This window comes from Urocampus carinirostris, chromosome 19 (assembly GCF_059441175.1).
Source record: "Urocampus carinirostris isolate Australia breed hairy pipefish chromosome 19, RoL_Ucar_1.0, whole genome shotgun sequence".
Classification (NCBI taxonomy): domain Eukaryota; kingdom Metazoa; phylum Chordata; class Actinopteri; order Syngnathiformes; family Syngnathidae; genus Urocampus; species Urocampus carinirostris.
In genome coordinates, this window is record NC_142367.1 from 15,972,410 (window position 1) to 15,997,327 (window position 24,918).

At 38.4% G+C, this 24,918-nt stretch overlaps 1 protein-coding gene across 1 annotated transcript in view; it reads left to right on the forward strand.

Moving 5' to 3' along the window:
- cacna1g (calcium voltage-gated channel subunit alpha1 G) overlaps positions 1–24,918 on the forward strand; it is a 133,851-nt gene that overhangs the window by 20,161 nt on the left and 88,772 nt on the right. Inside the window, exons 4-9 of the mRNA XM_088323893.1 lie at positions 9,800–9,897; positions 16,356–16,515; positions 17,403–17,697; positions 19,940–20,032; positions 20,104–20,965; positions 22,374–22,753. Of these exons, the coding sequence (XP_088180019.1) occupies positions 9,800–9,897; positions 16,356–16,515; positions 17,403–17,697; positions 19,940–20,032; positions 20,104–20,965; positions 22,374–22,753 (1,888 nt within the window). The remainder of the gene's footprint in view (positions 1–9,799; positions 9,898–16,355; positions 16,516–17,402; positions 17,698–19,939; positions 20,033–20,103; positions 20,966–22,373; positions 22,754–24,918) is intronic.

Here is a 24,918-nt window from a genome sequence, read left to right on the forward strand (position 1 = left end):
GGAAGCATTAATAAATGAATCAAATACCATAAAATCCGGACTATAGAGCACACCTGATTATAAGCCGCACCCACCACATTTCGGGAGGAGAACCGATTTTGTACATACACAAGCCGCACCTGTATATTAGCTGCATGCGCCCACATTGAAAAAACGCAATACGAACACGAAATTAACCCATACCCGACACAGTCCAAAAAACACAGCCGGCAAAATGAACGGATAATGATACTTAAAATTTAATGCAGACCTGCAGAGTCCGGGTGCCTGTATTTCCAAAGGTAAGGGTGGGAAAAATATATATCCACTGTTGTCGGCCGCGTCCACAAACACGTCTCACCTTTACTCCACTTCCTCTCAGCCCGCGTTTGCCCCGCCCCTTCTTTCTCATTTTCTCGTACAAAACATATCAGAATAAGTTTCTAAAATAAATACATTACAAAAATATACAGTTGCAAATACATATTATACATGGTTACACATATTTACAAAGAAAGACGGTACACCGAGAGAGTTTTCAAAGCTTTAATAATAATATTATTACTTTCATCCCAAACCGTGCCTGTGAAGGGTAGAAAAATGCTACTAGCAACACGCTCGCGACACAGTAGATAGTACTGTTAAAAAAAACTTACCGTACTTGAAGTAAGCACGGTAAAATGTCCTCATCTTCCTCCTTATAAGTGACATCACTAAAGTCGTCTTCCTTCAGTATGGGTAAGAGACTTTGTCACATTGACGTTGTCCCACGCTCCCTTATTTAAAAACACGCTAGCATCACGGTCGTAAAGTAAAGTTTGCGTGCGGTAGCTCTGTTTCCTTCTATATCGGACTGCCAGGTTGCGTTTAGCTTGAAAGTTGCGTCATATGCCTTGCTTTTTGCAATTTGCATGATGAGGATATGTCTACGCTAATTTAAAATGTGCACAAGCTAAGAAGTTGCAGTCTAAATCTTACCTTTGTACTTGAGCGCCGCTGGCGGCCGTTAGAAAGATTACATAAATTGGCTGCATCACTGAATAAGCCGCAGGGTTGAAAGTTTGGGAAAAAAGTAGCGGCTTATAGTCCGGAATTTACGGTAATTTTAGTGGTGGTTTAGGGTTATTACAGGTGGTTGAAATCCTTGAAAATACTTGAATTTTAATGTTGTGTTTTCAAGGTTTGAAAAGCGCTTGAATTTTGGGTGAAGTGCTCGTAAATGCTTACATTTTTCCATGTTTCTTGGCAATCCGACTCGATAGAACATGCATTTAATGAAGAAAAATAAAACAGCTCAAAAATGACACCGACACAACTTAGTTCACACAGAAGTTAAACTTTAGAAGAATTTACTTTTCTTTCTGTTCGGTTTTACATCATCGAACGCAATTAGTAAGAAAAAAAAACAGGAACATTTGATACAACATAGACTAAACCAAAACTGCAGTAAACACTAATGAAACGGGGAAAATAAACTCGGTTCCATTTTCTATGCCTCATTCGGGGAATTAGCTGCTGGTTTAATATTTGGCTTGGGATTTATCAAATTTTCAGTTCCTTTTTTCTCCAAGCAGAACCCAGTGACGTCAAACAACAGGGCTATAGATTGATTCGCTCTGGGGTTCTTCTTTTAATAACACTCGAGAAATTAAAAAAATGGCATTTAAAGTCCCAAAAAATGCTTGAATTTGGCCAAAAAAGGTGTTAGAACTTTAGTCTATGTTCTATGAAAAACTTTTGTTGTTCTGACACTTTTTACAGTAGATTTATTTTAACAGCCTTATAGTCGAGTGTACTTTGTATTTTGGAAATTAGTTAGCAAGACTATTTTTGAAGGTATGCCTTATAAGCCAGTGCGCCTTATAGTCCAGAAAATACAGCAAACAAATTCCATGTATTACAGTATAATATATTGTTCCTACTTTGCAGAAATTCCCTTAATCCGCTCCATAACCACTCGTCCTAACTGCAAAAATTGAGAAAATACTGTAGTTGATCAACTGAAAAACAATTATTAGTACTCAAGTCAGAGACCAAGCGCTAATGTTTTAAAACCGCAGTTGGACATTTGAAGGGAATCCGGGTCCAAGCGATGTTTTCCAGAGAGAGAGAACGAGGACATGGACAAGGATATGGCATCGATGAACAATGATGGCCGTTAAACAAAAAAGTGTTTGCTGCCAGACAACGTCAAGACCGGACTGCCGCACTTTCTTTCCCGGGTTCTCCTCCATTAGCAAGATTGTCTGTCAAGTACGACAAGGTCATCAGATTGGCTGGAAAATAATCAGGGAGGGAATTTAGTGATGAACATGGATGCTTGGTGTGTGTTTGTGTGTATCCTTGTACGCCTATATTTTAAGGCCTTATTGAAAGTAACATAATGAGTACTATCTTTGAAGGTCCTCACAATTGTAGATTTGTTTTCGAGGGTCAAAACTTGCTTAGACTTAATCAAAAATATTGAAAAAAATGATGTCGTCTCTACAGCATAATTACTAGAATATATGTGTGTATTTGTTTAAGGTATGTAGGAATGTTTGATCCCTTTTTTTTTCAGAATGATACCCAAACATTTGGTAGTCAGAGATTCCAAATACTGATACAGTTAGTTCATAAAAATCCTTCAGCAAAAAAAACCCCTCTATATTACAATATACAGTCGACCAAAAATTTGGAGAAATTCTTGCTTCGCTTTTCGTTCAAAAAAATTGGAGTTCGAGCGCCGATATGCTAGGGGTGCGATGCTGAGCGGCGTAGGCGTGTAGATTGCCCCCACCTCTTGTGAAGAACTGTTATGACGTGCGCGTGCACTTCTTTTTGCTTTCGCTTTAGATATCGGTAAATGGAGTGTTTTAGCCCCTAATTATGCCTCCCAAGAAGGTCTGTGCAAGCAGCAAAGTTCCTACAGGTGAAAAAAGAAGGGTAGTGCGTACAACTATTGCATTTAAGAAAGAAATAATAGCAAAATATGAAGAAGGTGTGCGAGTTTCCGATCTTGCAATACATACAGCATGGCTTCTGCTGAGCACCACAAAGGTAAGAAATCCTATTCATAATTCTTCTCTTTATCCTTTAACCGCTCACCACTTTTTGTGGAGACCCGGGTGCTAAATGACGTGTTAACGACCTGATTTTTTTAGTTGTACACGTTCATGTTAGCGTAATCTTTCGTACGGAAGATTACGCTAACGCGAACGTACGATTAGCCTGGGTTAGCTTCATGTTTACGTTCATGGTAAGCAGTCAGGGTGTTGGAACGGATTAAAATGATTTTACATTACTTTTAATGGCAAAAACGATTTTCGGTGATCGACCAGGCTTCTGGAACGGATTATGGTCGAGAACCGAGGTTCCACTGTATATGTATATATGCTGTAGAAACTTGAACTACAGAGTATCAAAGTGACCAAACCATACAATTTTTCCTGTAATTTTTACTACCTAGCCTTACCCGAGGTATTTTTTTTTTTTGGGGGGTACCTTTAGTGGCAAGATGGCAGACAATTGTGTCAGTTCACTCTAGTTGAGGTTTATGTTATATGAAATCAACACGTATTTTAAAGAATGCATGTTCATATTGGCTGGGGGACAGGGAGGTCTGGGCTTCCCTTTTAAGGCTGCGACCCAACCACGGATAAGCGGAAAATGGATGGATGGCATGTTCATATGACAATTCATGTATTTTTGTTGATCATTCACATTGTTTTCTATTGTTTTTTTTTAAGTTTTTTTTATCCACAAAGGTGCTAAATAATACACACTTTTTAAAAAATTGTGTTAATTCAGCACATTACGTTGCATTACTGTGACTGGAAAGTGCTGAACAAATTAATGATCTTTTTTTAAAATTTGTTTTGCATGATATTTCCGAAGTATCGGGGTATATAAATACACAATATAGAAAAACTGCAAATCCAGAAAAATGTTCAATTAAAAAAAAAATATATATATATATACATTTGCATTTTTAAAGCGTACAATGTTTTTTATGAGAAACATATTTTTATGGAAGAAAAGGCCAATAGTAGTTTGCCTTCTTACTTGTGATTTTTAGCACTAGTTTCCGGTTGCACGCATACAGCTACATCTAGTGCCCACCGCCCATCCCAGCTGTCTTTGGGCGGTGGGCAGAGGACACCCTGAACTGATTGCCAGTCAATCGCTGGGTACATAGAGACAGAGCACTCACTCGCTCATTCTCACCTAGGGACAATTTGAACCGGCCGATTAACCTGACATGCATGTGTTTGGATTGTGGGAGGAAACCCACGCAGGCACGGGGAGAACATGCAAACTCCACATGTTGAGGCTGCGGTACCTGGACTTAAACTTTGAACCTCCGCACCGTGGGGCTGCACGCTGACCACCCATCCGCTGTGCCGCCTCGAATGTAAACGTTACACTGTAAACTATTGCGAACGAGGAAAAGACTAAAAAGAGTTAAAAGTAACGCACATCGGATGGTAATATTGTGCCCTGTAGTGTGCAACATAAAAATGCTTTTAAATAAAATTTTAATCCTGCAAAGTAATCCTTATTTTTACAAAATATACCTGTAATTCGAATAAATAAAATCTTTTTTTTTCTGTAACTGTAATAAAATACAATTACATGTTCTTGTATCCTGATTACGTAACAATGATACATGTAGTCTGTTCCTCTCCAATCCTGAGCGTTCAATCTGAAAAAGCAGAAGGAGAGTGTTTCACCGTAATGGTGGCTAATGTAAGCATCGGAGTGGGTTGTTGGTGCAAAGTGTGAGCGATGAAAGGCTTTCAATCAGATTCAGCACGAAAACACTCCATCTGTCTTTTCCCCGCAGTCCTTCATTCCTCCACTTGAGCTGAGTGACCAGACTCGCTTACTTTTAGATGATCGCTGTGTTTATGTGTTGCATAATAGGCACCTATCAACCACTGTATTTAAGCTAATATTTTTTGTACTGCGTACGCTACCATTGAAGACTCTCAACGTCAAATATTCGTTTTATCAGGTCGAGGAGGGAAAAATGTTAACGACTCTGCTGCAGTATCGCAAACCAGCAATGTTCCCTAGACTTGGCAGGAAGTATCTGCTGATCTTCAGGGCTGTGTTGATTACTTTGTTTTTACTGTCTGCTGCCGTGGACTCAGCATGCCACACGGTGATTCCGTAGGCAATTTGGCGCCTGAATCTTAAGTCATGAACGTGCTAGCAACAAACCAAGCACAATGAGCATTAAAAGGCTAACCAACAAAGGCGACAGATTCATAAGATGCCGATTTGACGAAAATAAATCGTAACTTATGACATCATATCTTTGAAATCAACATCGCGTGATCGAGCCTCAAAAACATCTCGTGGTAATATACACCAGCCACACCAAAAGATGATTTTCACATGGGAAGAAGTTGACGATTGATCAGAAAACTTTTTATAATTTGATTTAAACCACAATCAAACATTTTTTTATTTTGGCTATTTCGATTTTACTTTAAGTGATATTTCCCAAACTCCTGTGTTATAGGTTATTTGTTGGTAAAATACTATATTATTGAGTCCAATTTATTGATCAATAAATTAAACAATTAAATGATCTGCATTGATCTGCATTTATCTAGCGCTTTTCAAGTCAATGACTTCCCAAAGCGCTTTACATTGTGCTTCACATTTCCCAATAGCGGCCGTGATCTGTGCAGCCATGTAAGGCGCTAACCTGCTTATTAGGGGTAATTAGGGGTTCAATGTCTTACCCAAGGACACTTCGACATGTAACACGGACAAGCCGGGATTCGAACTGGGATCCCTTAATCCTAAAACGATCGCTCTACCTCCTGAGCTACTGCCGCCCCTAATTAAATAAATCACATTTAAAAATAAATAAGCTATATTAAATAAATAGATCTTAAATATATTGTTATTTAGAATAATCATCATTTTTGATGATCACATTTTTATTAGCCAAACGAAGTTATATTTAATTTGTTATGAAATTAAATGATCTGCATTTATATAGCGCTTTTCAAGTCAAGACTTCCCAAAGCGCTTTACAGTGTTCTTCACATTTCCCAATAGTGATCCCCAGACGAATTAATAAGATAACTATAAACTAGGTCTTGTATTTAAAGGCCTGTAGTTGATTCATTTATTAAACAATCATAAAACTGATAACATTTCCAGAAAATCATCACAATTTTAAAAGATGAAACCACCAACTAAATTAAATATTCAAATGTACTTATTTGTATGATGATGTCCTGTTTGCCATAAAATCCCATTTTTGTACAAACCATAAACTGAATTATAATATTTTGATAATTATGAACAAGGTCATGTTTTATGATATTAGCATTTGATTAATTTATCAATTACCAGTATATTAAAAAACGCATCAAATTCAAAAGGTAAAATAATACTAAATGAATCATTTAAATGTATGTATATAAATTATAAACATGGTCATGTTTTACAATGTTTTTACAATTCTATTGAATCAAAATTATTGATTTGTGAAAAAATATAACCTTTGAGATTTCTTGTGAATAATGGCTATACGAAATATGAATGAACATGCCTTGACTTGATTTGACATACTAAAATAATTAAACCCTTAAGAAAATATATTTACCTGTGTATAACACACATTTATTACCTAAAAACAAACTCAAAGTTTTGGTGCGTGTTGTACACAATGTTTTACGGTAGTATATTACCACATTTGTGCAATGATTGATCAGTTTAAATATATCACAATAAAGGGTATCGAACCCGGGTCACTGTAATGAGACCGCCAAATCTGACTTCTAAACGAAACAAAATGGCATTAGGTTTTATCTCGTTATCACATAATTCGTATGGTACCAGAGACTACCCGAAAGATATATATGAGGAAAACAACTCTGTTGTATATTATGATCAATCGGACATTATAATATATTAGATACATTGTAAATTTTATCTTGGTATTGTGTTTGATTTCAATGAGTTCAATCACGGTCATGAGTATTCAACAATGTTTTTCACTTACAAGGCTTAGTTAGTTTATACTGATTTTAATTAAAATTTAGGGTTGCACGTTATAGACGAGTGCGCGTTAAGTATATCAATTTTATTGCTCATCTCTTGTTTTGCTATATCTTCACAGTTTTAGTTAAATTAATCGACGGATTCATCGAGCTTTTAAATAACGGTTTGTTTCAGTTCTACTTTATGAACCTCAACGTCATAAAGGGCTATCCAGAGGACACTTCCATGCATTCATTGGAGTTCCTCGCAGAAGCACGCACACAAAGTGTTGAGCTCTTGCACGTGTTGTACATTTGTGGAGCGACAGTGTGTGCGAGGAGGGAATTCCTCAGCCCTCGAGGACCTTCAGGCCACACATGTGTTCCGCATATGCCGTAAAGTTCCAGAAAAGACGCTGAACAAGTCTTCTCAAAAAAAGCTCCATTCTGCAAAACGATCTTGTGAATTGCACGCGTGTTTATCGGACATGCAAACATTGCGTGTGCGCCGCCGTCAGCGTACAGCGCAAAACACATGCTCGGCGGTCGCACACCATTGAGTTTCGGAATCAAAGTTCGTTGTTTGCCAGGACACGTGCGTTGCATTTGTCTCCCAACGCAAGAGTTGTAGTGTGAGATTTGTAGGATTTGCTCAGTTATCGTGCAACGTTCGCAGTACCAACACCATTTGATGTATTGGTTCACTTTTTCAGTGACGAACGCTTCTCAAAAACATGACATTTTTGGAGGCCTACAGACAATTTAGTTCTGTAGCTACTTGGCATAAAACATATCAGATAAATCGTCAACCCTCATCTTTCACTAGAAAAAACGGTATGTTTTTAGCTTTTACCAGTGTCTGAAAAAAATGTCTGCCGGGACGCCTGGGGCGTGCATCTTTTACGTCGTGCGTTACAACTTCCAAAACGTCTCTGCCCGGGTGGCCGACAACTTTTTCAAGGAAAAAAATAAAAGTAAAAATAAAGCAAAATATTTTTTTCAAATCAAACGTTTGCTTTAATCCGATTTCAAAACCTTCGTTCGGTTTGGAAATTTCAGAATTTCGGTTCGTTTAGCAATTTGCATACTCGGCAGCCGATCAGAAGACTGCACCAAATAACTTCGTGCTTCCAGACTTTCCCGAGCGTTCTGAGGTTGCACATTCGCGTATCAATTTCCAAAGTAGACGCACAGAGAACACAAGAAAAATGGATAAGTGGTTAGGAATCAAGCCAAAACCTCAGCCCCAGAAGAAAGATTCAAAATAAGCTAACAAAATGTATGATGGTATGAAACGTAAAGGTACATTAAAAGCATCGTGGAAAGGAGGAGTTCATGTGGCTTGTAGCAGACGACGCAACGCAAACGTTGCATGAATGAAGATGAGTAAATACAGGTACATACTGATGGCAGATGGAAAACAGCGATGTCATATACATGCAATGAATGTTATAAGTGGATTTGTAATAAACTTAATTTTAAAGTGTTGTTCTGTTGTATATTCTGATTCTGAATCCTTAATACTTTACATCAATGTTTTTTGGGTTTTTTTTCTTGCGATTAGTCGTCTTATTGTGTTTCAAGTTGTGAAAAATGGGGCAGGCAACTTTTCAGAGTTGTCTGCCCTGGTGTCCGGTAACTTTGTGTCATGAGTTATTATTTAGTAAACAACAGTTTAGCAGTTCTAAATTTCATGACAATACTCTTTTACAAGAAAACTCCGAAAAACCTTTTTTTGTGAAATTATGCATTTCAAGCAGAACTTTCATTAAGGTTTTCTTTTTGCATTTTTGACACCTCCAATATATAAACAGTGCTTTACATAAACACATAGGCATTTAGCTTGTAAAATAACATTTTATTGAAATAACACTGAACTTGGGCATTAACTTTGCAAAAACTTTTCAGCGTCAGATGTTTGCAATAAAGTGATCACACTGTTTCGGTCACACTCCAATCGCTAGATGGCGGGTACTACATGAGGAAGTGGGGGCTCATCAATATGCGGACGAGGATCTGATCAAAGCCATTTCTAGTGGTGATTAATCGTACTGAAATCCTTCCCAGATGCTTGAAACCCACTGATCAGCAGCGCCAAAGCCTTTAGAGTTTTTTTAAATAAAACAAAAAACAAACATATTTTTACATTTTGGGACTCTGACAATGCAACTGAACGGCACTGAATGAGTTGAATAAAAAAAGTTTCAGTAGCAGATCACTTTGCTCAGTGGAATATATCATTTTTATGATTTTATGATTTATTTTAAGATTTTTTTTTTGTAAAATATGTAAAACAGTATTACTTTCAATATAATAAGATATGCGTGATATTACTAATTTTGGCACTTATTTTAGGAAAATACTTTCATAAAAATATGACAAATAGTGATTTTATTACGATTTATTAATAATTATGTTATTGAAATAATTTTTTTTTTTAATACATTTCAAAAAATGATATGAATGAATTTTCTTTTTTCTATTAAGAAATATATTTTTGGGTGAAATAAAAATACGATACTGCCCATTATTAACTAATTTAACTATTTTTAAAAACAATGTTACAAATTTTGCATTGGCTTATTCTGGTAATACAAATTTTAAGATAAAATAATACGATTAAGGATTACAAATATGACACATTTTAGTGTGTTTGCCAGAGGATCAAGAACATCTGTACTTGTAAAATTGATGATTCCACTATTTTGAGTTTTTATTTTCTTGCTGTCCAAGGTGTTGATGTTGTACTATTAAAGCTCACATTTATCCAAGAGTTCTCAAAGTATAAAAACATCGTAACACCTCTTTCTTTTCTCTCTCTCTCGGTGCGCCAGAATGTTGGAATATTCCCTCAACCTGCAGAATGTCAGCTTCTCAGCAGTAAGGACGGTTCGAGTGCTGAGGCCGCTGAGGGCCATCAACAGAGTGCCAAGTAAGTGGCGGTCAAGAAGAACAAATCGATAAAAACTGAATTACCCCATACAAGTTTCAATTCTCTGCCTTACTGCAACAAGTGGAAGCAGAATCCCCCAAAACCGTAACCTATGAATACAACTCTCTTAATTGAATTTTAGAATTTTCTGCCCTCCGATTGGTGTAGAAGTAAGATGTTCCTGTATATTTGCAGTCTCATTACTTTAAAATGGCTTTGTTGCATAAATTAATTGCTATGACATCTGATTGACTGACAAATGGCCTAAACCAGGGGTGTCAAACTCATTTTAACTCGGGGGCCACATGATAGAACAAACATTCTGTCGGGGGCCGGACTAGTAGATTAAAGAGAAAGAAAAAGAGAGATAAAGAAATAAGAGAAAGAGGGAGGGAAAAGGATAGAGGACAGCACAAAGAAAGAGAAAGAGAGAGAGGGAGAGAGTGTGAGAAACAAAAGTGATAAAAAGAGAAGTCATGAGAGAGGGGGAAAGAAAGGGAGAGGAAGAAAGAAATCCAAAGAGAAATAGAAAGACAGACAGAAGGAGGGAAAAGAGAAAGAAGCATGAAGGGTAGAGAGAGAGAGAGAGAGAGAGAGAGAGAGAGAGAGAAATACAAGTACAGTGTCTTTGTGAGAGGCACCTGGCTTTGGCAACATCAAGTTGACATATTTCAACCTGCAGCTTGTTTTTCTCTTGCGCTTCTCTGGTTGTCTTCTCGCGGGCCGGGTTCAGTCCCTTAGCGGGCCTGATTTGGCCCGCGGGTCGCCTGTTTGACACCTGTGGCCTAAACAATCAGTTAGTTGATTGGACATTGGGAAAAAATGCCATTGACGTCTATAACCGTCAAAAAATGAGCTAATACCGATGTCAGCTTGTGACATAATTAAATGCATTAACTGACCATCTGCCTCAGACTTTCAGTGAAATTGTCAATTGGTATTCGGTGCTTGTTTATTTAAGCAAAATTATGTGGTTTGTGCTTGATAACTGCTCAAATAAACAATATTAATAATAATTTGTGGAACTCATAGGTGCATTTCATGACACTTAAGGCCACCGAACAACAGTTAAAGCAAACTACCCTAAAAAGCTAGGCATTGTAAAACTATTAAGACAATGTTTTTTTTTTTTTAAAAAGGGATGTATAGCATAATATAACTCTATCAGAGCTAAACTACAACACTGAACTTTGACATAATAATCAGAAGAGTTCAATCATTGAAAAAAACAAAAAACAAAAAAAAACTATAAATATGTATGTTGTCTTTGTCCATGATGTGTTTTCATAATTGTTTTTTACTGCAACAAGTACAGTATAATACTGACACGAGGGGGTCGGCTTATATGTCACTTGTTCAGTCAATTATCGTTGTCCTAATTATTTTTGAGAGGGAACACATCTCATTTAATTGTGACTTAGTGTGGTTTTATTGCATTTTTTGCCAATGATGGCGAATCCCAAGAAGTTTGGTTACAAGGAGATGTAAAAGTGGAAAACAATGATGCCAACAATTAAGTCAAAAAGGAATATTCTTGCGAAATACAAACATGGTGTATGAGAGTCTGCCATCGCTGCGCTACTTAAAGGTACAGTAAATGGTCCAAAATAGTTTTATTTTTATCTTTATCACTGGAATATTAGTTTTTATTATCTACCCGTTTAAATAATTAGCGTTGTTTTAGTACAGGTTTCATTAATATTTTGGGTACGCAATAAGCTTAGTATTTTGCTGTTTTAAAGCAATTTTTGGGGGTCGGTTTATATGTGATGTAGGCTTGTATGTAAGTATGTAGGTGGATCTAGGATGTTTTACAGGAATCAAGTAAGTTATGTCTTTTTTGCAAGTCCTCCCCCCTTTGTGGAGCCATAGCCGATATTTAGGACAAAGAAGAAGCTAGTTTTTTTGCTTTGAAAGAAAACCATTAACTGATGTCTATAAAAGTATATACTTTATATACATTACTCCATGATACATCATTCCGGACTATTCGTAACAGGAACAATGGGCCACTAAAATAACTGTAATCTACAGTCGAAGAGAAAAACGAAAGTTCTAGGAGAATCAACAATCGCTTGGTTCTCATAGGCGGACTTGAAGCCTGATTATTTTCCTATAGATGTTGGCATTATCACAACAAACAAAACAAAGAGTTCATTCGAATGCAACCAGGCCTAATCCTATATAAACAGTTTTAACGAGCTAGCATCATTATTCTTTTTGGCATCTCAAGGCAGACCAGATGGAGCGAGGTCAGAGTGCTCATAAAATTGCCAAGCACGTCTTGTTTGGCACCCTTCAAATGTTTGTTACCCCAAGCTTGGCTTGCTGGAGTCTAATCATTTTACCAACCCCATTTAGATGATTCATTAAATTGGGTTCAATTTGCCAATATTTAAAAAAAAATGCTGTGTCATGGATTAATCATGGGATGAATCAGAACAGTTATAACTGAATGGCAGCCCTAATTTAGAATTTTTATAAAATACGTACGGATTTATGGATTGTAATTATATGAATATGTATACACGTGTTTATGTTCACCCACCTGACAGACATCAATCTCAATGCATGCAAATATATGATTTCCCCCTCCATCCGGGTTGAAATAATTCCAAGCTGCATTCCCCGTGATGAAAACACAATTTTTGCAAAAGCACTTAGCTGCTCCACCCATCCCATGACCACGTTCGAGATCGATAGAAATTGATTTGGGTGGACCACATAACCGACTGCAGGGTCACTGAGTGCCCGTGCACTGTAATAAAAGAAAGTAGCTATTCACAAAACAGATACAATTATGATGACGGATTTCATTAGCATGGCGCGTGACACCTCAATTTTTGATAGCACCTAATTCCTTGCAGGGTTCATATGGGTACTGGAAATGCTGGAAAATGGTTGAATTTAAATGTGTTTCCAAGGATTGAAAAATGTTTGAATTGTGGGTGAATTGCTTGTAAGTGCTTGAAGTTGTTGCCATGTTTCTCAACAAATCTACTCAAAAATGATACAGACATTGCTCACTGGTGGCTTGGCTTTTCAATTGCATTTCTCCTTCCCTCGTGATAAACGGCAGCTGACATTAGTTTGTATGGCATTGTCCTATGAAGTGTCCTCGCCCCCTACGTGTCGCGCCAATGAGGGCAGGTGCTTGCTATTCCTAAACAGGGCACTATGAAATGTGTATTAGTGCGAGGATTGCATATAAATGATGACAATCATTATACAGGGCTCTTACGGTTGCTTGAAAACACATAGGATTTCAAGCATTTTCAAGGTTAGGAAAAAGCTTGAATTTTGGGTGAAGTGCTTGAAATAGTTGCCATTGCCATGTTTCAGTCTGACTCTATAGACCAGGGGTCAGGAACATATAGCTCGTGATCCATCAGAGATAAAATAGAATTTGCGTAATTATTCAATATCCTTTTTCATGTGTAGCCAAATGCAACACATGTAAAGCCGAGACAATACTAACTGGATATGGGGTTTAGTCCAGTATATATAGGACCCAATTTTAACTACAGTCTACAGTCAAGGTATCACACTAACAGACCCTGTTGTGGCTGTAAATCACTAAATAATCATTTTTATGGAAGATCATTAAATAATCTTTGTTGTGGCTTAAACTACACAGACTCACGCTATTATTTTTGAGTATGCAGTTAATATAAGTTGAGCTTCAAATGCCATGTTCTTGTGGGTCAGGTTCTCACGCCAATCCATTTTTTTTAATTTAGAACCTACCTTTCATCTTAAATAGATCATTTAAAGTAGTGCCATGTTTCCTAGTAGCATTGACTTCAATGTTTTTGTCATCCTATGTTTTTATCTACTTGCAAAGCATTGTCAATATGATAGATTTCAAGGGTCAAGATGGTCATTTTGTTCATTATCAAAAAATAAATTGTTCACAAAAGGTTTTAGAGATAAGCTGCAGTCTCATTGATGTTTTTTTTTTCTTGCAGTGATGTGTTGTACTTGTTTGATTGGCATTATTTAAAGCATACAGTGTATATCATATGTAAAATTAAGGACGCAGTCCATGTCACCACCTATATCCCAGTTTCACACACGAGCAATTGTCATACGAGGTAAAAAATGACTTGTTTCGGTGTCCAAAGTAATGTGTTCATGTAACACAAAAGCAATATTAAAATCAACTACCAAGTATGCCATTCCTTTTTGGGCATTGTAAAGCTTTTAATTAGCTCAAATAGTCACGATTTGGGAACGACTATAAAGAAAAAAAATTGCCACAGAATAAAGTTGCATTATTTTCTCTTTTAAAACAAACTATTTCTACAAGCTAGAGTGGCTGTAAGTCCCCATTAATAGGGAAGCACACAGCTAATAACATGGCTAGCAGTAGAATTTGGAAAACAATGCGATAAACATGAGTTGAATAAAACAGCCGCAAAGTGGCATAATCTTTTCTTCAAAACACAAACACACAATACTCTTACTGGTGCGGAGACTCAATGCTTTGAGCGAGGACCCAAAATACTTCTTCACGGTAGTTACTCCAAGTAGCAGACGAATCAGGGGCTTTGCACATTTTTTTCAACATTCAAAACATTTAGCAAGTTTTTGTCAGGTTGGCTAGCCGTAGCAGCAAGGCTGCGACATGGCAGGAATTTTCCAGTATGGATTCCACTTATGTAAAAGAAATATAAATTTTTCGACCTCGGCTTTTCTTTAGTAAAATTAAAATTCGGTATGATGTTTCATGTACTTTCGCTCAGTTTTCAAATCACTGTTGTTGATTTTTACCGAATTAAAGTTTTTTTGTACCACTACGAAGGACTTAATATTACATACTGTCCTTTTAAAAGCTTTAACTCTGAATTAAAGCTTCAAAGTGTTTTAACCCGGGAGTTATTGTAGTTGATTTAACTCAAAGATTACTCTGTTTGATTTAACCAACTTATTAAATTAATTATGGACATTTTTTCATTAATTAAAACAAAATATAGGAACAATGAGAAACTAATAAATAGACATGCTGCAATGTTCTAAATTCGGGAACCTAAGATGTGAACCGTCAGGCTTCCTGTTCATTCATTATTGCTATCTTTAATATTGCATGGGCACGTTGTGCCTATGAAAATAAATACGCCTTTTTACATTCACAAAATCTTCCTCATGAGTAAGTCTCATTCTTTTCTCAATCTCTTGAATGGACTAGTCTTGGCTACTCAGAAAATAAAACGGATCAGGGGAAGACTAAATTTCAAAACGAGGAAAAAGGGAATTCCAAGGCAGGAAAAAAAACTGTAATTCAAGCCAAGTGATGGCACCATATTTAGTAAAGAAGCTACGTGTGGGCAGTGAGGGAGAGTGCCAAGTTGTCAGAACAGAAACATGAGCAAACTTTATTGAGATTTTAGGGATTCATTGCAAGATTATGCAGACTTTCATCCAATGTATTTGAAAACCAAAATGCTACTGATGTAAACCATCTAAATTCTCCAAATGGTTCAAGAACAGCATTCAATTTACTTGGGGTACGTCTTGTATTGGGATTTCAGGCAAATTTTACAGGATTGTTAAGGAGTTATCGAAATCTCAGAGATACATTGTACAATAAAGCCTTTCATTCCATGAATTCGAAGGCCAAAATGTTACTGCGTTTTGAAATGACTTTCTACCTGTTTTTAAGGTTCAACATTTCTTGTGTACCCAAATAATGTGGAAAACGTATTGGGATAAGATTTGAATGACTTGAAGCCATCATAAACCTGTACAGAATGGATAATGGAAGTGGTATTATTATTTTGTAGCACATGGTGTAATTCTTCAGTAATTACAAATACTGACAATGGAAACCGCAGCCTTTTTTATTGTAATTTAACACAAAATATTTTTTGCTATTTCAATATTATTATTTAGTATTATTTTCAATTGACTAAATAAATCAAATGAAATAATTGAGACAAACATCATAATATTAAAATATAGTGATAATGTTTATATGTTTATAATGAAATAGTGATGACAATTTTTTTTTTTACAAATGCACAGTTGATAAATACCACAAAAGATTAAATCTTGGTGAAACAAAGGAATATATTAAAGAAAGTAACACCTCAATCATCATTTTATAACAAAATCTTGCATCCCTGAATCATGATTTATGAGCCCCTGAAAAGACCCCCAGCACTCCAGCTAAGGCACACTTTTCATATCATTGATTTGCTAATCTGGACTCCGTGAGAATGTCTTTTCTCCCAAGTGGCCCTGAACTAAAATGAATCAAAACTGTGATTTACCTTTTTTTTTTTTAACTTTAATTAATCTCATCTGAAGGTGGATATTTACCAAATTAACCCCATGTCTCTATTTGGAAAGGTGAATGAATCAATGAATTTGGATAGCTGCAAGTTCTGCTCATGGTTGAAATAATAGTGGTGAATAAGTTAAAAGCCTTTACCTATGATCTTGGCGTGTCCTTTCAGGTATGCGCATTCTGGTGACCCTGCTGCTGGACACACTTCCCATGCTGGGCAACGTACTGTTGCTCTGCTTCTTTGTCTTCTTCATCTTCGGTATCGTGGGAGTCCAGCTGTGGGCCGGCCTGCTCAGAAATCGTTGTTTTGTGGAGGACAACTTCTCTTTGTAGGTTCAAAAGATACTTAATACATGTCCTAAATTGCTCCACTTTGTCACCAGAACGTTAAATAATTGGTTTTAGATGTTTGATATCAAAATGACAAGGTTATAGATTAACAGGCACTCAACAGAGAGAGCACATCAATGAATTTTGAGCTTTCTAGGAGAACATATAAGGACTTTACAAAACCCTCAAGATGTACAATATCCAGTCTGTTTTTAAGGTTCTCACCTTCACTCTTTTTTTTTTTAAATTAAAATGTCTTTGGTTACAAAAAGTACAAAAACCCTAAAGGGTGTGGAAATCCAAAAAAATTCAACATGATTGGTCAACAGTGACCATTTGGCAAACAGGGATCACAAATTGAACTACTCTGGCACTGCAATCATACAACTTTGCGAGTGCTCAATACTAGTCAAAAGCAACTGTTGAATGGTCAAAATAAACCAAACCTGGCATAATAATCATTCAGCCTAGCAAGTGTTTCATAGTCAAAATAGAACTTCCCTGGCAAGTAGAATAAAAACAGATGTAACTATAATTTCCATAATACGTTTTAAATGATTTTCTTATTATGTTAAACAAGACATTTATTGTCATCTTAGGCACTGAAATAGTTACCGGGTGTGAGATGACAACAAATGAGTAGAAACATATTTTAGAGGTGTTATATTAAGTCAATACGGTCTGTTTATTCTTTTTTCAGACCACAAATATAGTCCTGTTAAAGTTCCTTGTGTTCTGATAAATGTCCTTCCGAGTTACTTTAAAGTTTTTCTGGTTCCTCTGTCCAAGTTCAACATTGGACTCCTTCCAACAAGTATTCATCATCCAATTCAAGTGCCACCTAAAAAACACAAGTCAATTCAATGTCCTTTGGTTTTTCTCCTAGCCCCCTTTCGGTGGAGCTGGAGAAATACTACCACACAGAAAACGACGACGAGAACCCTTTCATCTGCTCTCAGCCCCGGGAAAATGGAATGCGGGACTGCGGCTCCGTACCTAAGCTGTATGATGAGGCGGGTCAGCAGTGCAATCTGGACATTTACTCGTACAACAGCACCGATAACACCACCTGTGTCAACTGGAACCAGTACTACAGTAACTGCTCTGCTGGTCTGGTTAACCCTTTCAAGGGAGCCATCAACTTTGATAACATCTGCTATGCCTGGATTGCCATTTTCCAGGTAAGAGGCAAAATTGAGTGCCAAGAAGTCCTTTGATACCTTTTTGATAAGTCTTATAGTTCAATAGACACTCCAAAAAAATGTAAGACATAAATTGCATTTTGAGCTTGCAAGAAGAACAGATTGAGGACCGTACAAAATCGTCCAGATGTAAAATAGAGAAGGATCCGGACCGGAACATAAGAGGGAAGTTAAATCTGAAAGATATGAGGGAGCAAGTCCTTGCATGATTTTTGTATATTACCAACAGAACCTTAAAATGTCATAATGTCATTAACCTGTTGTAATTATTTGAAGAAGGGTTCAAATAAGCATAGTCAACCACTAAAACATTGTTTTTAAAGACACTGATTATGTCAATGATTTCTCATGATAGTTAGAAATAAAATTTTGTTGAAAATTACTCTGACCTATCACTCGGGTGCTCTTAGGGGACCCGCGAGCACCAGGTTGGATATCCCCGGTCTAAATACCCAAACCCCTGGCATCCTAAGCTGTCTTCTTTGCAAGTGTTCAAAATAGATCCACATTCTTTATTGTAAGCAAGCAAAATTAAAACAAACGTCTGAATAAACATTGAATTGTTTTTGTTTTCTCATCGCTTGTTTAGGGATTACCAAAGTCGATCTTGATCTGTAATCTTTAAACCCATATTTCTTTCGAAACATTGTTTCTCTGTGCCCTGCTGTTTGACTTTTTAATGAACCCAACTCTTTAGGTTCTATTTTCATTTACAAAATCGTTGATTTGATCTGACAAAATTGCTCAGATTTGAGGCCGTTGACAGTAGAACGAGCTCAATGAGACGTAGAGGCAATAAAAAGAGGAGCGGTGGTACCGTAGCAGCTGGCGTATCATCAAAGTCAGGCTTTGCGCGATTAGCAGGACACGACATCCACAGCCTCAATTTTCCACGCCATTTGTTAGCTATCTCCAATTCATCTGCAAAGCTTTTGTCTTGTTTTCATATGTTTCTGTCAAGCTGGGAGTGTCATGTTGGAGGACAAAAGCCAGATTGGGGATTAGTCCTCCCACTGGTGGGACTGTTATGCGACTTTGCCTGCGTGTGGTGAAGCATACGCGGAGAAACTGAGGAGGATTACACTTGCGCTTGATATAGGAGAATGGAATTGTTAGTCGCTTCAGTCGGTTCTGGATTTGAATATGGGTTGACATGATTGTGAGGGCACTTGCTTCATCAACTTTTCAAACTGTCCCGACACACCCATATAAAACCCGCACATGTACTGTAGACAGCCGGGATACCAGATTCAGAGGTGGTGATCTCAGAGTGAAATTTCCATACAGGTGGTATGGACACCTATTGTAGTTAGCCAATGTATTCCGAACTCCTGGTACTCCATTTACAAACATTAAAATAACAAAACGGGACTTGGTAAGTACTATTCGTGTAATATACCAAGGTATGATGACAAAAAATAGAACTACATAAAAATGTCAAATAAAAATTACATTTTCTTCACCTTTGGTGTGACAAGACTTTAGCTGTTCAAGTTAAGTAGCAGGTGGATGCTGGGGGTGGGCGGATGAAATGGCGGATTGATATTAAATTTGATTTTAAAACTTCCTCTTGTGAGGATTGTCAAGCCCTTAGAAATAGACCGTCAATTTAAATATTGCTATGAAGCTTACTGAGGGCAGAGATTGATGTTTCGTCTTCAAGCTTTCTTTCTACGGTTATGAGAATTTTGCTTCTCTCTTAAGTATTACTGCAAGCTATGGGACTCGTACCGAAAAAATACTGAAAATAATACAGTATTGTATTGCTGACGTGCAGTGTTTATGAAGCACAAGAACTGAATGAAAAGAGAGAAACACATAGTGGGGTGTATTTCAGCTAATAGCATATCGGCTCTATCATTATGCTGTAACGCAAACTAATAGTAGACCTGCATTTTATATGGTGTAGACGAGTAGCAGGCAGACATCTTGGAGACGTATCGCGTCATACGCATTTGGAATTTTGCATGTTTTTGGCCATGCAAAATAATTCCTTGTTGATTTTGTATAGTGGGAAAAATTCTATGAAAAGGGGCCATTTTATTCCACACCGTAAAGCCAAAATCTTTTTAGGTGGGGTCGCTGTATCCCGGTGGTCTACTGTAAATGGGAAATTTGGAAATGACATGCCGAGTCTGGTTCGGAAAACTTTTTATATCGAAGATAATAATGTTAAACTTCAAATTCCAAACTCTGCTTTTGGTTCTCTGTTTTTCTGAAGGTGATCACTTTGGAGGGCTGGGTTGACATCATGTACTTCGTGATGGACGCTCACTCATTCTACAACTTCATCTACTTTATTTTACTGATAATCGTAGGTACCCTTCCTCACATACTGGATTGGAATTCTTCTAGTGTTTGACACAACAACTCTTCCCCTCTCAGATTGGTTCGTTCTTCATGATCAACCTTTGCCTGGTCGTCATCGCAACTCAGTTCTCGGAAACGAAGCAGAGGGAGAGCCAGCTGATGAAGGAGCAAAGAGTCCGCTTTATGTCCAACGCCAGTACCTTGGCCTCTCTTTCCGAGCCAGGTTCCTGCTACGATGAACTTCTCAAGTACCTGGTCCATGTGATCCGGAAGGGGGCCAAGCAAGTGGCCCATGTCTGCAGGTTCTTGGCGAGGCGCGCGGGACTCAACATCGCTACCTCTCCGCCTCCAGTGGAGGCCCAACAGAGGCAAAGCCAGAGAAGGAGGAGGAAGTCCTCAAGGCAAGGGTCTTTGTCGGTTTACCACATGGTACATCCTCACCCCCATTACCATTACCATCTTGGTAATGGAATTATGAGAGCAGGAGGAAACATCAGGTGTCCGGAAGGTCAAGAAGTGAACTCGTCCTCTTTTAACAACATCAGCGCAAATCGCGGCGGAAACCCGACATTAGCCCTACCCCCTCACGCTGCCATTACGGCAACGTCTGACAGCAACCTAGCAGGATATATGGACTCACGCTCTACTCTCGGCATGCTGCCCCGAGAAACTCTTTGCTATACGCCCTCCACCGCGAACTTGTGGCAAGCTCCAGGCCAGTTCCCATTGACTTCAGCTACCACCTTGAGGGCAATGAAGAGGAACTCAGTGCCTTTTGCCGCTCCCGGTCCTAAGAATTACCCCACTCTTCAGGACAGAGCTCTTGCAGAGTCCAGGCGGGGGAGCGTGGCAACCAGTACTCATATCAACCTCAATATCCCACCTATGTCCTACGGGAGAAGACGGCGGAGCCTGGCAGACACGCGTAACCCATCAGGTAAAGTGAAAAGTGTATTTTCTGTGCTTATTTTTTTTTGTTGAATACTTGATTGTATTGACATGCTTTAACCCTAAGAAAACGGCGTCCTATTCTGGGGGGCTTTGTTAGAGTTGCTTTCTGCTGACAATTATTTATTTTTTGATTCCTCAATTGATGTAAGTACCTATTAGGTACCAGGGTCAAACTTACCTCAATCATCGGGTAATCGTGATTTCAGCAAGGTCTCTGCGATGATTTAAATGAAACCATCCTGAATGTCGCGGATTCCTACATGTTGTAGCTCCAGGTCATTTGTTTTATGGGTAATGGATCTGGCGTTGCTGAAATACAGCCTCTTCAATGGTGTCTTAAGAGAGTTGTTAGCCTAGCCATAGCACTAGGCCAGACTTGCAGCCTCGCTATTTCTTTCTCTCCTGACACCGCCTCAGTCTATCCCCAGACGCAATAAAAATCCACGGAGCACCCGCTGGTGATCACTATTTCTTAGCACTTTTCAGTTTTTTTTTTTAATTGATGAATTTCTATTTTTTGTAAAAATCAGCTAAAGCTAGCTGTCACGTTCGGTTCTAAAGGTGCCTACCCCAACTGTTTCACTGACATCATACACCAAGCTATCACATTCACGCACGGAGTAACACCCACCCGAAACACACTGGCCTCTGACTGTCCGGCGCTGCTGAATCTAGAACTGTGACAATTATTGTTGGCCAAACAATCCATTACTTCAAAAATAAACTTTAAATCCTTTTTCGATTGTACAAAGGCACCACGTCCCTTTGCACTTTGATTAGATTCCCGTTAATCGTGCAACCATCATGCATTCAACAAATATCCCTTGCCTTGAGCTAGCATGAGTTTACGGTTAACGGAGGTCAAAATTGGTCTGTGTTACGACATGTGAGAATAGGGATGATGATTTATGAAAGGTTGTCGGACGAACCAAAATAAATTAAATATCTCCTCTCCAAATGTTTTCATGCAACTGCCTATTAGAATCAGACCTAAATGTGTTAAACTCAAACGCCCTCCCGGATTATTTTTCCTTCTTTTTAATTTTCCACACTAGAGAGAAAACATTCTAATTACAGTCAACTGTTAATGCTTCGCTTTTTAACTGGCAAGTGAGCACTATGTGCACCCGGCCAAGTTCTAAAAGCCGCCGTGCTCAGCAAAACTCTGTCCAGATTTGCTCAGGTTAGACAGACGCTAGAAACGCTGGCTGGCCGCCACGCCAAGACCGAGCCTACGCATTGCCTTCGTCATCCAACACACACGCAAACCTACAAAATTGTTGTCCTTCACAGAAAATTCCTTCATTTGTTTGGACATTTTCTATTAAACACATGGTGCATGTTGTTGATCACAGTTCGCGCCATTTAATTTTTTTCTTCTCATTCATATGCAGCTCAGTCCTCTAGCCAGCTGTCAGCCCGCGATCTTAGCGCCACCAGCAGTGCGGTTGACATGGCGGGAATGGTCGCGAACCCCGAAAGTTGCCCGTACTGCGCCAAAGCTCTCGCCAATGAGTCCGAAGGCGGCACAGAGACCCCAGGGGACTCGGACAGCGAGGGCGTCTACGAGTTTAGTCACAGGGACCGGCGCGAGAGTCGACAGCCCGAGAAAAAGCCCTTCAGGCTGGGCAAAACTGCCGGGAAGGTGGTTCGATTCTGGAGGTTGGTGTGCGATACCTTCAGGAAGATCGTTGATAGCAAGTACTTTGGACGTGGGATCATGATCGCCATCTTGATCAATACTCTCAGCATGGGGATTGAGTATCACGAACAGGTGGGTATCCTCAAAATGTTTGTGTTATTTTGAGTCGAGAGCTAAAGCTTCAAATATGCTTAAACTGAAAGTATGAAACTCTTAGGTTCAAGCAGTTTTTAAGTTTTATTAAGGGATATATTATAATAAAATACCATTTTTTTTTCAATTGGGCGGAAAACATGTAGTGTTCCTCCCTACAATCTTGTAGATATTTTGCAAAATATTCCTTGTGCTGGCAGACTCGAGAAATTTAGTCTCAAATTTGACCGATTCAGCATATATCCTCTACAGCTGTGACGTCACAAGACTCTTAACAATGGCGCATCTCGTTGAAATGATGTATGACACACGTCCAAAACGGCAATTTTTTTTGTAGATATAGTAACTTACCTTGTCGCCTGGGAACCAGTGACTGTTTTGTCCGAAGTGCGTGCTTAGATTGAAACGCTGCATAGATTGAAATTTTCCTGCTGCCGTTACAGTGCGTGCGTTCATTTAGCCCTTCGCCACCGTTTGGGAAGGCTATTGTGGCTTTTGCTTTGTGTTTTTTTACCGTGTGCCTTGCAATTGGTATAATATTGTCTAGATATATCCCCATTAGCGTTGGGGCTGACAAAAGGCTTCCAGTTTTGTTTGGTCTAGGTCCCGTTAGCCAGTCAGGTAGCTGGCTAGCCTGCCGTATCCATTGTTTTTTTTCCCAGCTTGGGTTATGTTTGCTGCTGCGTCCTTTTTTCGTTGTTGGTTCCCTTGTAGCCTGGCAGCTTACTGCATGGTTCGGTCAGCCAGCTTCACGTTTTTCTGCCCATCGGTCCGGTTTATCCCTCTTTAGCGGCCGACTAGCCTGCCCCGATCATTTGGTCTTATTCTGGCTGGGTTCGCATTTGTTTCCGTGGAAGTTTTTGGTTGTTGGGTCCGGGGTAGACTGGCTGCCTGCTTCATGTTTTCGGTCGGCCAGCCTCACCCCTTTCGTGTCGCGACTTTGTTAGCCCCTTTTAGCTCTCTGTGTCTTATTTTTGCCCTGTTTTGGCTGCCCGCCATTTGTTGTACCATTGCTGCACCCACCTGCGACACGATGCTGAGGCATTCTCCACAAAAGCTACTAAAACTTGGCTTAAAACATTTATAACCTACTCAACAAATTGACACATAAACCAAAATGGTGACTGGCTTGCAAGGGTGCCGGTGTTACTCTGATGATGTCACAGCTCAGGAAGCAACGCTCTAATCATGCTTGAACTGAAAAGGTAAAGCTTTAAATCTGATTTAACATTTGCATTTTTTGAACTTCACTAGACTGAAGTTTTTGCCTTAAAACTAGTTGAATTTAAAAGTTAAAGCTTCAAAAATGCTTTATCTGAAAAAATACTTTACAGCCACTACACTCAGGAGTTAAAGCTTTAAAACTTCTTTAACTCAATGGTCAAAGCTTCAGACATCCTTAAAAATTAAAGTCAAAGCTTTAAAGATGATTTACCATTTACTTTTCAAACTTTCCTAAACTGAAGAGTAAATTAAAACCCTGGAGTTAAAGCGTTTAACCTGCTTTAAACCTTCTTTTTTAAAAAAGGTATTCTGAGCACATATTTGCACACCATAATTATGTTCGTACATACCTGGTTGAATCCTAACAATGCTCAAGTGATTGACCTTAAGTTTATAATTGATAATATTGTTGTAAGGCCTGATTCCTTTCCTTTCCCATGTTGTTCTATTGTACACCAAAAGCAAAATACAGTAACTTTAAACTTGGCCGGATGAACTGTATTGAAAACAAAACCATCGTGGAGAGAATTACATGAACAAACATTGGTGGCCATCCCTTTTTCTCGCAATCAATTATCTGTCTGTGCGTGCAATTTTCAGTGAGAACCATCAAAGACATAAGAACAAAAGAGGTAGCAAAAAAAGAAGTGTGGAGATAAAGAGAGGAAAATTAAGAAGGAAAAAAACTGGAGGTGGAGAAGAAAGACTATTAAGTCTCCTGCGGTTGTGCTAAGGATGTTGCCATCTGGTGATGTTTACGCGCACTGGGTCAGGCACCTAAAGTAACCCCGTATGACCTGAATATGTTTCGTTCTTCAAAACCACCACAGATACGAAAGTAAAAATGCATCCTAAAAGCTTTAAGCCAACGATGAAAACTGGGTTCAAGATCTTTACACAAAATAATTAGGGAATTAATG